Here is a 15,149-nt window from a genome sequence, read left to right as displayed (position 1 = left end):
ATGCTCCAAAAAATCCCAAACTTGACATGTATGTTTATCGTCAAGGCCTGAAGTTATCTCTATGACAACATTCAGTTATATATGCAGCGCCACCTAGCCCTTGAGGCATAAAAAAAAATACCCCACATACGGTATTTTGTACAAAAAATGTACACTCATTCTAAGTGTGATAACTAAGTCATTTATGAATATTCTTTTAGTTTCCACCACTCAAATTGTTCACTGGCTTCACACCGATCCAAACGTATGTACGTTTCCATTTTGTTTTATTAATTTTTTTTGCCCCTTTAGACAATAAAAGTAACATTGTGCAATGAGTACAACGAGCGATGATGTGTATATACACTTTTACAAAAAAATACCAATCAGGGCAACTCATTGCCTAAAAATAAAAAAGGACGCTGATTTTTGCAGGTCTAAACAATCACCAAAACCCGTTGAGCTTGACACACACACACTGGAAAAAAAATATTCTACATGTAAACGTTTATTATGCCATTTTCAAAGAAATTTTGCTTCCAATATGCCAGTACCCCAACGTGCAAGTACCCCAACGTGCAAGGTAGGGGTGGGACAAAAAACCGATTCGACCGAACCATCGGTCGTCAAGGGGAGCTAAACGACCGTATCGGTAGCAGACTTGTCAACCGATACAAAATCCGCCGGGAATCCTTAGATACATTGCTTGTAAAGCTGTGGACCGGATATCGCGTGGCTGTGAATTGGTTTCGAGTGAGGCTTTATGGTTTTCATAACAATAGCAAGAGTTCTGCGCCGTGCTCTACTTGTTTTGTTTACATTTCAGTAGCATCACTATTCAAGCTACTTCCCTGTTTACAGAGAGCTAGCAAAGTAGCGCTCAGAGACGCTTCATTCCCCGGATGTTGTAAACATAATGCAAAGACTTTACGCACCTTGGGGAGGAGCCTACCGTCAACGCCGTGCTCGCGACACGGCGCGCGCGCGCACAACGAGTGACAACATGCAACAGTTAGCAGAAGCTAACCCATTGCTATCGAGTCCTCTCGGTGCACTTGTATGTCCCGGGCCGGCGTTGGTACTGCGCGCGAGCCAAAAAGAATAACTCCCGTGACGATCCAATGCATGGATTCAAACGACACAGGTATGTCCCACAGCCAACACACCAGCTATGCTAAAAGCACACTGCAAGTATCTCATTTCTCAGTTTGTGGCTCCCTGTCAATGTATACAACTAGCATGAGCAATAGATAGGAGAACTGAGACGTGCCCGTGATTACGTCATCAAACGCAAAATGAACGACAGCCCAAAAAAACAAAACATAAACAGTAGTGATTCTGTGGTCATCATCTTGTCTCAGATTCAAAAAAACAAAAAGATGTCATACATTAACCAAAAATGAATATGATGGCAAAAGAAAAACAAATATTGTTAAAAACAAAAATTGTTGATAAAAAGGGAAGGGCACTTTTGGAAATATTTTTGGATATATTAAGTGGTTAAAACGTGTTTGATAGATTTATTGTTCCATAAGGTGGCTTCATATTTCTTTTGGCTGGACGGTATGTTTATTTCATGTCTTAAATTTATGTTTCTGAAATACTTCACAATGTGCACATATTCTGTTTAATTGTGTTGGTGTCTTTTTAAAGGTTAAATATTTATATTTCAAATTGAATTATCAGCCTTTTTTTTTTCCTGATCCTTATTTTTAATTAAAAAAAAATTAAAAAATAAAAAACAATTATAACTCTCAATAACGACTAATAAATATTTAACCTGATACATTTTTCAGTCATATCGCCCAGCCCTTTGTTGCGGTCCATTTAAATAATTGATTCAATATATAAAAATATAGAAGACATTTTTGTTTTTAAACACATTTGTAGATACTGTAAAAATTTGTGGTGTTTTAAGATGAATGTTTACAAGCAACAAATGTCACTATAAGTTTTGAATATTGAAATGAATCGTATCGAATCGAAAATCGTATCGTTCCCAAACTTAATCGAACCGTTCTGTTCTGAAAGATAATCGTTTTTCAATCGAATCGCAACCTGTGTATCGAGATACATATCGAATCGGCCTCATGTCAGAGATTCCCACCCCTACTAAACACTACACACAATTCTCAGTTATGGCACACACCGCTCATGTAAAAGCTCAACGCTTCAACCGACAATACACTCTGCAGTCAATTGCACATTAACTTGTTGTCAAAACACTACATACAATGTTCTGTTGTTACACACACTTCTCATGTGACATCTCAGTGGTATCAACCTACAACACACAAGTGTTTAAAACTCAACACATTCAGATCTGGTGAGCAATTAGCAATCAGGACTGCAGCATATAAGTGTCTTGAGCCTCCTCCTCTGTGTTTGGTGAATGGAGAACCTTGAAGAGAGCAACCTGAGCAGGAGAAGTAAAGTGAGAGGAGGAGCAAGAGGAGGACAGAGTCCTCTCTGTTCTCCTCTTGCTCGCAGGAGCAGGACAGAGGAGCAGGGGGGGGGCAGGAGAAGGACAGAGAGGAGCAGGAGAACAGAGAGGAGCAGGAGAGCAGAGAGGAGAACAGGAGGAGTAGTAAGAAGACAGAGAACTATTATATCCAATAAGATTCAGGCCACTGTGATAGACCATGTGCTGAACCATGGTGTGAGCATGAGGGAGGCTGGCTTGAGGGTCTTGCTGCTGGCCTTCCTTGATGACTTCCAAACAACTTGTTCCACCAGATCACATTGATGATCCATAAAGATTTACTGAAATGATGTTGTCATCTGGGACAATGTGAGTTTCCACCGGGCTCTGCTTGTACGTCAGTGATTCCAGGACCACCCACATTTTAAAGTGTGATTCCTCCCGGCATACTCTCCATTCCTCAACCCCATAGAGGACTTCTTTTCTGCTCGGAGGTGGAAGGTGTATGAGCGAAACCCCCAGACCCAGGTCCCATTTGTCCAGGCCATGGAAGAAGCCTGTGGGGACGTCGGCCTCGAGTCCATTCGGGATTTATACGCCACTCAAGGCGGTTCTTCCACATATGTCGAGATAGGGAGAACATCGCCTGTGATGTGGACGAGGCCCTCTGGCCTGACAGAAACCGAAGGCATTATGATGCTTGATCAGGATTATTCCTCAGTCATGTTAGAAAAATAAAACATTTTTGACTGCATATTTCTGTGCTGTTTTAAGTTTGTTTGATGAAAAAATTAGGCTAGACTCAGTCATTTTTACAAATGGAGAAATATCTTATTTTCCAGAATCATTGTCATTCATATGGTGTGTTCCATTTTACAATAGTGTTGTCAATTTTGCACTATAATGTGCTGTAAATACTTGGTCGTGTGCAGCAAAAGCTTCGTTGTGTGTGCTCAATGAATGCTATGTGTCATTGGAAAATACGACTGTGTGTAGCAAATGAAAACATGAGTTCCAATTTGTGAACACAACGTAGAGATTTGATGGCAAGAGTCTTCTTGCAAAGGGAGTGTCAGGTTTAGCATTTTGTGTTGCAGTATTGAGAAATCTGTTATTGTATTGAGAAACGTGTGTTGACAATCGTGAAAAACTGTAAAATGTAGCTGTCTCTTTTTCAGGGAACCCAAAGTAATTGGACAATTGACTCAGAAGGTTGCAAAAAAATAAAAAAATCAACACATGGGCCCTTCCCTCATTAACCTGTCATCAAGTACGCTGTTAAAAGGTCTGGAGTTGATTCTAGGTGTGGCATCTGCATTTGGAAGCTGTTGCTCTGAACACACAACATGCTGTCAAAGGAGCTCTCAATAGGGGTGAAACAGCCCATCCTGAGGCTGACAAAAGAAGAACAAAATCATCAAAGAGAGAGCAAAAATGTTTAGAGTGGCCAAATAAACAGTTTGGGACATTGTGAGAAAAACAAAATGCACTTGTGAACTCAAAAAGGCCTGGACATCAATGGAAGACAACAGTGGTGGATGATCACAGAATCCTTTCCAAGGTGAAGAAAAACCCATTCACAACATCCACTCAAGTGAAGAACACTCTCCAAGAAGTAGGTGTATCAGTATGTAAGTCTACCATAAAGAGAAGACATCATGAGAGTAAATACAAGGATTCACCACAAGGGGCACACCATTAATCAGCCTCAAAAATAGAAAGGCCAGAATTGACTTTGCCCAAAAACACCTGATGAAGTCAGTCCAGGTCTGGAACAGCATTCTTTGGACAGATGAGACTAAGAACCTGTACTAGAATGATGAGAAGAAGAAAGTTCCTCTAAAACATGCAGGGCTGTGGCCCTCGAGGACTGGAGTTTGAGAACTGTGGTATAGGGATATCATTTCCGCTCGGATTCAGACAAATGCAGTAAACTTGATTGGACGGTGTGTCATAGAAGTGGAATATTCTTCAATGGTCGATTTAATCACTCGATCTCTGACCAATCGAGCATGCATTTCACTTGCTCACGGCAAAACTTAATATGATCGCTCGGATTTTTTACATGAATCTATATTTCATCCTCACCTCCAGTGTGTGCGATCAGCACTGACTTACCCCTGACAACGTTCTGTGCCACGAGTTCTGGTCCGGTGTTGGACGAGAAGAAAATAGTCTGGCAAGTTAGCTGGGACCACCTAAGTAAAGTGTTTTTCTTCTAAAAACAATTTGTGTTCAAAAGAGTGATACATTTGCATCACAAAACTCCCTACTGAAAAAAAGTCAGACTCCATTACCGCCGGGCACTATTTTTCTGTTCATTCGTATCACTGCGCCTCGCCCTGTAGACAGCTGATAGACGCGCTGCAGACAGCTGATAGTCGCGTCTTCCGCCTTCGAAAAGACAAACAACTTGTAAATTAGTGCGCGTCTAAAGACGTTCAACGATACAACTGAAGACAGCTGCAGTAAAGGCCTAGCAAAGCATCACAAAGGGGGAAAGCCAGCGTTTGGTGATGTCCATGGATTCCAGACTTCAGGCAGTCATTGCCTGCAAAGGATTCGCAACAAAATATTCAAAAGTACCATTTTACTTTACGTTATGTTGATGTGTCCAATTACTTTTGAGCCCCTGGAATAAAGAGCATTTGCATAAAAATACCTACAATTCCTACATGTTTAATCATATATTTCTATTCAACCCCATTGAATTAAAGCTTAAAGTCTGCACTTCAATTCCATTGAAGTTGCTTCCGTTTAAACCCAATGTGGTGGCATGCAGAGCCAAAATTAGAGGTGTGCAAAATTTCCGATTCTTAGATTATTCACGATTCGGCCGTGGAACAATCGAGAACGATTCACAAACGTCCAAATTCCGATTATATAAATATGCCAAGGGAAGCGAAACTAAAAGTGAACCGGAGCGAAAAGTACGCGGAACTGAAACGCAGTAGCGCGCGCGGTCTTCGGGACGCTTTTGGGACGGACCGAGAGTACACATCCACAACTCACGCCTCGAGATTCAAAACAACAAGAAGCATGGCTGAGCTGACCAACCCACCTCTTCGTGAGATCAGACCTGCTCCGAAAAGGCAAACAACTTCAGGCGGAAGTATCAGCTAGCTGGCTGCAGTGCGTCGGTTAGCGTTCTACAGGGCGCCGCGCAGTGATACGAACGAACGAACAGAAAAGTAGTGGCTGGCGGTAATGGCGTCTGACTTTATTCAGAAAAGAGTATTGTGGTGGAAATGTATCACGCTTTTGAAAACAAATGGTTTTTAGAAGAAAAACGCTTTATTTCCGAGACCCCAGCCAGCTTGCTGGACTAGTTTCCTCTCGTCCAACGCCGAACCAGAACGCGTGTCACAGAACGCTGTCAGGGGTAAGTCAGTGCTGATCGCACACACGGGAGGTGAGGATCAAATTGAGATTCATGTTAAAAAAGCCGAACGATCCCTTTAATGTTTACACGTTCATATTTACACAAGTTAAAAAGCAGAAAAGCACTTGAGGTTTTTGTTGTTTTTTTTGTACCTCTGAGAAACTTTAATGTTTACATGTTCATCTTTACACAACTTTAAAAAGCAGGAAAGCACTTTTTTTTTTTTTAGGCATTTGTATTGAAGTAGTAGTTCACATTGTCTTTCATTTATACCTCAGTGCACTTTTGAGTGGATAAAAATAATATATTTTTGCCCAATGCTATGTTTTATTCTGTTGAAGACTGAATATACTTAAAAGCTGTTGTTACAGAATGAGAACTTGAGTATTTTATTTACTGTTTTGAACTGTTAACTTGATACTGAAATAGTAGTTTATTTAGGCCTGAGAGGACTTTTGTACTATTTTTGTAACTAATGTACGAAACATTAAAAGCACCAAAATACATTGGGGGTTTTTCTGCTGCCTGGGGGGAAATCAATAATCGTTTTATAATCGAATCGTAGCCTCTGAATCGTAATCGCAATCGAATCGTGAGGTGCCCCAAGATTCCCACCTCTAGCCAAAATCATGACAAATTGTGACACTGTCCAAATACTTTTGGGCCAAACTGTATATCATTTTAAAGGGAATTAAGTGTAAAATTTGAATATATGAATATCTTAATTTGAATTTTTTGGTACATGAGGACCCTTTTGCCAAAGCCGGTCACATATTAGCTCATTATCGTGAATTGTGACTGACAGGGCTTAGGTTTACATTTAGTAGCAAATTGGCAAGAGACAGTCACATTGAAATTCTTCAAGTGTATCTGCAGTTTTGTTGTTGTTGTTGTTGTTGTTGTGGTCATATATTACAAACAATAATTTTCTACTCAATATTACATATTAAAGCTTGAAGAATTTAATTGTTTTGACAAACAGCATTTGGTGGTACGCTATTGTATTTGTTGAGCCTGCTTGTTTAAAGAAGGCCTGCTAGTCACAAACAGTCAAGCCAACCTTGTTTTGATGATGAGCGTCTCCTGATTCTTCCTCCAAATTGATGTTCTGTGAAGGCTCATCCCGGTGGGCCTCCTGGTCTGGCTCTGAGCAATCAACATGACAGCTATGGAACCTGCAGGACAAAGAAGGAATGACTGACTGCTCATTGCTTATCTTACAGTTCAACCCCAAGGTTGCACATCCCAAAAGCTGTACAAAACAAATGTATATAAAATAACAATGTATCAGCAAATACTTTGTGACAGCTTCAGTTCAGCCTGTAACAAAACCATTCACTTTACCTTAGGTCCAACATGGGATTTCTTTTTTTATTATTATTATTTTTTCTTTTAGAAATTACAATGACTTTAAATTAGACTAGTATTACTGAGAATATTTTATTTGCTGAAAGTTAAGTATAGGTATTTGAGGAAAAAAACAAAACATTTAAGTATAAATCAAGAACACAAAACACTTTATGAGGGTGGCACACGGAGAAAGTCCAGGTGGCTTGTAACGCCACGTGGCTAAATTTATCTCATCTGTTAGCAAAGTAGGGGAGGGCTGGCAAATCAAAAAGGGAACTCTGCAGCATTTTTTTTTTTTTTTTTTTTGCTGGAGGCTGATTCCGGTCATGAAGCTATAACAACACACTATCAGTGTCAAAACTACAAAAGAGTTTATCAGGGACAAGAAATGCAGGTTTAAAGTGGCCAACTGGCCATGTAAATATCCAGACCTAATCCCAATAGAGCATGCATTTTTATCAATTTAAAGCCCCAGTGTGTAGCTCACGACCGCCATCTATCGGTCAAACAAGATAATGCAATGATTTTAAGCACACGAACTACGGCGTCCCAGAGAGACCCTACTTCAACAGCCTACCACCAATTTCACCGGAACAGAACGCAAACAACTTCTGGTATCCCTCGAGTGATGACGTAAGTGGATTGCATTTGTTAGACATACTGTACAGATCCCTAATATTTGTGATTTAGTCATTTAATTTCAGAATTAATATTTTTGTCGGCATTGTTAGGAAATACTGTACGTCAGCTAATGATAATGGCTATCTATGTTCATATTTGTTAGTGCAACTAAACTATGCACCAGAGAACACACAGTTATGTTATATGTTTTATAGACATGTGGACCATCTCAAAGAGGGCGAGTAGGGGGCGAGAGAGACGACGAGGAAGAGAACGCGGTGTCTCGTAACGTACAATTATGTCATCATGGAAAAATAATTCCATTCGAGCATGCATGTGAATGGCTCAAAACATACCTTTGCTTGGAATATGTGGTATTTAGATTACATCGTTTGCTGATATGTTTAGTATATCGTACAAAAATAATGGTGTTAACTGAACTACACATCTGCAACTCAGACTCGTAATTCCCCCCGTGTCTTGTTGCTACTAACCACTCAGAAAAGTGCTGCTTACAAAAACATTTGAAACCCTTTACTCAGATATCGATTTGTCACCATGTTGAACAATTTTACCTAATAAATATCACTAAGCAACTTAATTAGTTTTGATTGAAGATACAACAGCTTCCTTGTACTTCGATGTGCAGGAATTTACATGGCTTTCACAAATAGTCTTGATCATATAATAATGTACTTCATTGGCTCAGTGACTTTCAGTTCATTGTTTGGTACCTCATCTGACATACAATTGTTACCTTCTTGCAGAGACTCGTACAGGAAATGACCATGGAGGAACATGAAGATATCCAAGTCCAGCTGATAGGCTGACACCAAGAAATACTTTTTGACACATTGCTGACACACAGTGTTGCCGGTAACGCGTTACTTAGTAACGCGTTACTCAAAAATGTTGCTTTCTAAAGTAACTAATAGTCTAACGCGTTACTTTATTTTACAAAGTAGTCTGATTAAAGTTACTGTCCAGAGAATCAATGCGTTACTCCACATTTTCATGAAGAAGGCAAACTATCTCACTGTTGTAACAGTCACAAACAACTACTGCTAACTACGAAGATGAGGCAGAAGTCATTGATCACCACACTGAATTCAGCCATGGTCTGGTCATGAATGGTTTGCACATTCAAAACAAAAGTGATGATACTTTTACTACTAGTTTTATTAACCAACAGGCACACAACACAACAAAAAAAGTGTGCATTATGGACCATAAAAGTGGTAAAAAAAATAATTTATTTCCATCCTCAACTGGTCCGTGAAGCATTATGGGATGAGGTCGTCTCCGCCCTCTCGCCAGGGGGAGTGACGTCAGACAAGTTACGTTTTCAGTAGGGGTGGAACAAAAAAACGATTCGACCGAACCATCGTTCGTCAAGGGGAGCTAAACGACCGTATCGGTTGCGAGTGAGGCTTTATGGTTTTCATAACAATAGCAAGAGTTCTGCGCCGTGCTCTACTTGTTTTGTTTACATTTCAGTAGCATCACCATTCAAGCTACTTCCGTGTTTCCGTGCTCGTGACACGGCGCGAGTGACAACATACAAATGGAGACAGTTAGCAGAAGCCTGTGCCGTACATCTCGGTATTTCCCATGGCTATCGAGTCCTCTCGGTGCACTTGTATGTCCCGGGCCGGCGTTGGTACTGCGCGCGAGCCAAAAAGAATAACTCCCGTGACGATCCAATGCATGGATTCAAACGACACAGGTATGTCCCACAGCCAACACACCAGCTAAGCTAAAAGCACACTGCAAGTATCTCATTTCTCAGTTTGTGGCTCCCTGTCAATGTCTACAACTAGCATGAGCAGCAGATAGGAGAACTGAGACGTGCCCGCGATTACGACAGCCCAAAAAACAAAATATAAACAGTAGTGATTCTGTGGTCATCATCGTGTCTCAGATTAAAAAAACAAAAAAAGATGTCATACATTAACCAAAAATGAAAGTGATGACAAAAGAAAAAAAAATTGTTAAATACAAAAATTGTTGATTAAAAAGGGAAATGAACTTTTGGAAATATTTTTGCATATATTAAGTGGTTAAAATGTGTTTGATAGATTTATTGTTCCATAAGGTGGCTTCATATTTCTTTTGGCTGGACGGTAGGTTTATTTCATGTCTTAAATTTATGTTTCTGAAATACTTCACAATGTGCAAATATTCTGTTTAATTGTGTTGGTGTCTGTCTAAAGGTTAAATATTTATATTTAACATTAAATTATCAACCTTTTGTTTTCCTGATCCTTATTTTGAAGAGAAAAAACAAACAAACCAAAAAACAATTATAACTGTCAATAACTACTAATAAATATTTAAACTGATACATGTGTACACACTGGAATAGCGGAACAAACAAACAATAGAGGAATTTAGGGGATTTTCATTTTCAACCTGGATAGATTTTTATTTTTTGTTTTATAAAAAGTATTTACGTTACAAGAAGTCAAGAGAGACTGCCTATTTTGTTTTTCATTAAAAAAAAAACTTTATTTTCATGTTAAAAATGCACTTTCAATAAAGTATTTGGAACTCCGTTTCTACTGCATTATTTTTATGTTGAGATGGTGTTATCGGCAGCTGCTGAAAGTAACTAAAAAAGTAACTTTTAATCTAACTTAGTTACTTTTAAAATCAAGTAATCAGTAACGCAATTTAGTTACTTTTAAAACCAAGTAATCAGTAAAGTAACTAAGTTACTTTTTCAAGGTAACTGTGGCAACACTGCTGACACATCAGCACCACCATGATTTCCTGTACCTGGATCCCAGACTGCAGCACCTTGGTGACTTGTGGCAAATAAGTGACACTTTCCCAGATCCTCGAGGACAATACAAAGGTTTTTTACCTGGCATATAATTAGTCCATGTCTGACACTTGTTGTTGTAGTTTGTATAACTTGTATATTGTTGTTGTGTGTTAATTTGTACATTTTGAATAACTAAAAAATACTATTTTCTTTGGCGTCAACATGCAGTGGTCATTCGACACCTAACCTAACACTATTTTACATGACTAGAAATGTAAAACATCAAAAGCCTGGAGAATTATTATAAATGCTTGCAATGACAAGGAATTCTTCATTGGTCAATGAATGTAAGGTACAGTACATGAAAATGAATAAATAAAATAAAGTAAAATAAAAGTCTACATGAAATGAACATATTAACTAAAAAAAAAAAAAAAAAAATGCTGTTAGAATATAATGAGCTACATGAATTGCAGTTGTTCCAGAAATTTACCAATACGCTGTGCATTTCAAAATATGGAAAATAGACATACAGGTTTGGGCCAAAAGTAGTGTTACAGAGCAAGTATGTGTTGTACACAGCTAAAATATCTGATTACCTCAATACCATGATGTTTTTTTGTTTTTTTGTGTGCGTGTGTGTGTGTGTGTGTGTGTGTGTGTGCTGACATTGTCCCCCATTAACATTGCAACATTCCTCAAACTCTCCCGAACACATAGTATGATCTGTAACACTACTTTTCGCCTACTCTATGATGTTATTGGGGCAAAAATAAGGAAGGCTTGTCCATTGATTGTGTGAACAGACTGCAGTAAAAATGAAGTCACTTCAATGTTTGCTGGTTTTATTAAGTTTGACATGCTCCTTGACTGCACAAGTACATGTTATGGAGTGAGGGCATGTTCCCACCAACGATGATATCATATTCTTCAAAGGCTTGCTGAGGAAAGTGAGGGAGGAGTCACTCCATGGCTTCAGACACCTGGTCAGCAGGTCCTGTGTAAAACAAGTGGTGCTTGTACATGTGACCATTCCGTATTGCTTCACACAAAAAGTTCATGTAGTGTGTAATACCGTCCATATGTAAATGACATACCAAGACGTCGGCTGACTTCAGTTTGTTGCAGCTCAGATATGGTAGGTGGAGATACTGGTGGTACAACACCGAAGCCTTCTGGGGTCCTCCATTCAAGTGTCCTCATTCGGGGCATTCCAATATGGCTGTTGACTCTCCCCTTGATATTTTTTTTCTTGCAGGTCGGTGATGTATTTAAACGGTGCATGAATGCTTGTATACATCAGAATATGGTTCTGGAAGCCCTCAAGTTTGGCTGTTGATCTAGTGTGACACAAACAAAAACAAAATTATAAAATAAAATAGAATAATTGATGATACTACTATATGTCACCAACTTTCCAACAAAGCCCCCAAAATAGAGGTAAGATCTTTAGTTTTTGAGCCCAAAACATTGTATTAGCTAGATAAAAGTAACTTGACTGCATAGAATATGCAAAGGCTGCTTGCTTGTCGAGTTTCCGTGGAAAACGTAGCAGCCTGTAAATTCTTGTGCACCCAATTACACAATGGACCAGTACACACTTGAGTGAGAGAGTTCAGACTCTAGCAGTGCTTACTGTACAGCCAGCATTTAAGTCCAGAAAGTTATTCCCTGCCGAAAATTAATTTCGAGAACACTATTTTCACCAACCACAACGAAAATAATTTTCAACTCCTCCACTAATACAGTATGCTTTAGATTCTCCATTGAAGTTATGGGCAAATATACCTCCGAAATCACAGTTGCATTACATTACACAATAACTTGCGCATTTACTCTAAATATAACGTGCCAGCGGGAATCTTTTTTTTTTTTTTTCAAAGCAAGTAGCTTCATAACGAAATCGTTCGAGTGGTGCGGAGTTGCTAATCAACAGATACAGTGATCGTAAAACAAAGGTACGAACATCGTATTAATTAGTACGATGTATACTTTTTCTCTCGCTCTCAAAACGTAAACACAAATGTACTCTTACTTACCGGTCAAGTAGAAAGCAGTCGAAGGCACCGGCACGTCCCAAACCTAGTCTGTTCCTCATTTCTCTCCATCTGGCAAATGCGGCTACAATATAAACTCTTGTTTTGTCGCGCTGAAATAAAATAAATTCCCAAAGCAATTGATAGCTTGATAATGCTCTCTTCGGGGACCGGAAACTCTTCTTCTTCGTGTACATGCGGTCGCCATACAAACCGGAAGTGCGTCTGCAAAGGCGTTCCAAAAATGCGTTAAGAAATGGAGCGCTGAAATTTGTCGTTGACGGCACCCGTAGCAGAAAGATGGCGGCGAAACATGGCGGACACTAGAAGCCGCGGCCCGGACATGTAAGATAATTTGCGATTTCTAGACTAACCGTTATATTTTTAAAAAAGTACTTATGCGATACAACATATCTTTTTACATACTACTAACACAAACAATTGTTGTTTTTTTTCGAATGATTTATTGTTTCACCACTAGATGCCACTGTATAATACTGAGTGTACCTTTAAGAGGAGACTGTACCTAGAAAGCCCCTCAAATTGTGTTCTCACTGGCAATGTATCTCATAGCACTTATTCTAGTAGTAGTTGAACATTATACACAAACCAGGTCATTATCGGGGCGTGTGTGCGTGTGTGTGGGGTTAAAATACTTGGCTGCTGGATTGCTTTGTTCAAGCTAATGTTTAGACTTTTACACCGTTTTCTAATTGAAAACCAGTGACTGCAAATTCATTACCATGTAATTGTCATTAAAGTTTGGGGTTATACATGCAGTAATTAAGTAATAGGTACAGGACAAATGTTTAAAGTGGCACATGAATGATTGTAGATGACGCCATCTTAACACAGGTAGGTTGCCAATGATTTTTCATTAATTTTTAAATTAATAATCTTGTGTACTAAATCTGAACACGCATATTGATTGATTCATATTCTGTCTCTAGTACACACGTCAACTTCGATGGATCACATGTTAAAGATGACCTGATATGAAGTCAGTGCTAGACTGACAAATATCCTCCCACAAGTGCAAATCAAGATCAATACAATGTCTTAATTTGTACTTGATATCATTAACATTAGTCAAATTAAAGCAGAGTAAAAAGAGACATACTACCACTTCATAACTGTTTCGTCTGTTTACTTAGGAAACATTTAAAGTAAAAATGAGTCAAAAGTTAACACTATACCTTATCAGCTGTTAAGACTCTAGTTTAAGTGATACTGACTGCAGCGCTGGTAATGTAGGTAAAAAATTTAGGAGCTTGCACTCTCCTATTCAGTTATTTGGATGAAGCAAAGTTTCAGTTCCATTTCAACACCACTACTACGTTGCTGAATAATATGTATTATATGCAATATGTACTAATATTATAAACTGTACGTGCCCCAAGTCTTTTGTCTCCCGTTCCATTATCAAAAGAGCAAAAAGTCATACATTTTGTGTTCATCGTTCTCCAACATCATTAGCATATAATCACACAGTGTAATCTCTTTCTCTCTTTGATTGCTTTAGCTCTCTTCCTTTAGATTTAGCAGCAGATGCATCCAGAACGTTTTTAATCCCGATGAACCAAATCTGTGCTGCGTTGACGTGTGAAGTAGGACACTATTACAGCCCATATCTGAACCAGTAGCAACAGTGCTGGTGTTTTCAACAAATGAAACATGATTTTGTTCGTTGATAATATAAGGACGCTTTAGGTATCCGCTATTTGGTACAGCGAGATAATTTAAACGTCTCGGGTTGTTGCAAAACAAGCGAGTGGTTACAAGTCAGCCTGGTGCCACATCACAATATAGCAGCTCGCTAAGTAGCACAAGCTAACTAAACGCGCTGTACGTTGTTTGGCCTTAGCAGACTCTACTTCAACATTTCGGTCTTTACGTTACGGGTTTATCGCTGACTGGCAAAATACCAACAACCGCGAACATAATCACATGTAGAAACTTACCAAAATACTAGTGACGCAAATAGCCACAGTTTCACAACTCGCCATATTATCATCTTCATCCCTGTCCTGTCGGGAAAGACATTCTCGACGTGCTTGTACAATGGGTCAAAATCGTCCACCTATTTCCTCTGTGCTGTCCGGGGGACACGCTGGCCCGCTGCTCAAACTAAACTTAGCCAACATCAGCGAGTTCTTCTGACTCGATCAAGGCGGCTTGATAGCAAAACAACCTGCTACAGCACCTACCAACTGTCACTACTTCACCCTTTGTCCTGCCAATGGCAACACAGCTACACGATAGCGCACGAAGTGCTGGCGTTTATGTTGGGAGCACTCGTTACCAAGCTTTGGTTCGTCCGGCAGGCGGAGCTCATTGTAAAGTGGACAGAGAACATTAGGCATGACCCTCAGTTAATACTGTTATCTACGTTTAATTCTATTACCGTAATAGAATAGAATTGAACGCACTTCACATCAACACGTCGGATGAAATGCACAAATGGAGATTAAAATGGTCTTTTAAAAATCTCACATAGTGTGTTTATAATAACAGTTGTTCCTATACGAAAAAATAAAGTATATATATATTATAACGAACTCAGCTTTTATACAACTACTACTACTACTACTA

General features: G+C 39.2%; 1 protein-coding gene and 1 long non-coding RNA gene across 5 annotated transcripts in view; both read right to left on the bottom strand.

The window, feature by feature from the left end:
• Positions 1–14,882, bottom strand: part of LOC144005727 (SUN domain-containing ossification factor-like) — a 74,366-nt gene extending 59,484 nt beyond the window's left edge. For 2 of the 4 annotated variants that reach the window (XM_077503997.1, XM_077504006.1), the window contains exons 1-2: positions 14,519–14,880; positions 6,844–6,958 (exon numbers count right to left, since the gene is read on the bottom strand). In XM_077503997.1, coding sequence (XP_077360123.1) covers positions 6,844–6,958; positions 14,519–14,577 — 174 coding nt within the window. In that variant the 5' untranslated portion in view covers positions 14,578–14,880. Of the gene's footprint in view, positions 1–6,843; positions 6,959–14,518 lie in introns of all 4 variants that reach the window. The other 2 variants (XM_077504015.1, XM_077504023.1) reach the window with 2 other exon arrangements.
• Positions 11,121–14,512, bottom strand: LOC144005747 (uncharacterized). Its single transcript, XR_013279643.1, has 3 exons — positions 12,561–14,512; positions 11,619–11,861; positions 11,121–11,518 (listed from the first exon to the last, which is right to left on the bottom strand). It is a non-coding gene; the product is annotated as an uncharacterized LOC144005747 (long non-coding RNA).
• Positions 14,883–15,149: the final 267 nt, after the last annotated feature.

Source organism: Festucalex cinctus, chromosome 1, assembly GCF_051991245.1.
Source record: "Festucalex cinctus isolate MCC-2025b chromosome 1, RoL_Fcin_1.0, whole genome shotgun sequence".
Taxonomy (NCBI): domain Eukaryota; kingdom Metazoa; phylum Chordata; class Actinopteri; order Syngnathiformes; family Syngnathidae; genus Festucalex; species Festucalex cinctus.
Note: the sequence above shows the minus strand (reverse complement) of the source record. Positions and strands in the feature narration are given on the sequence as shown.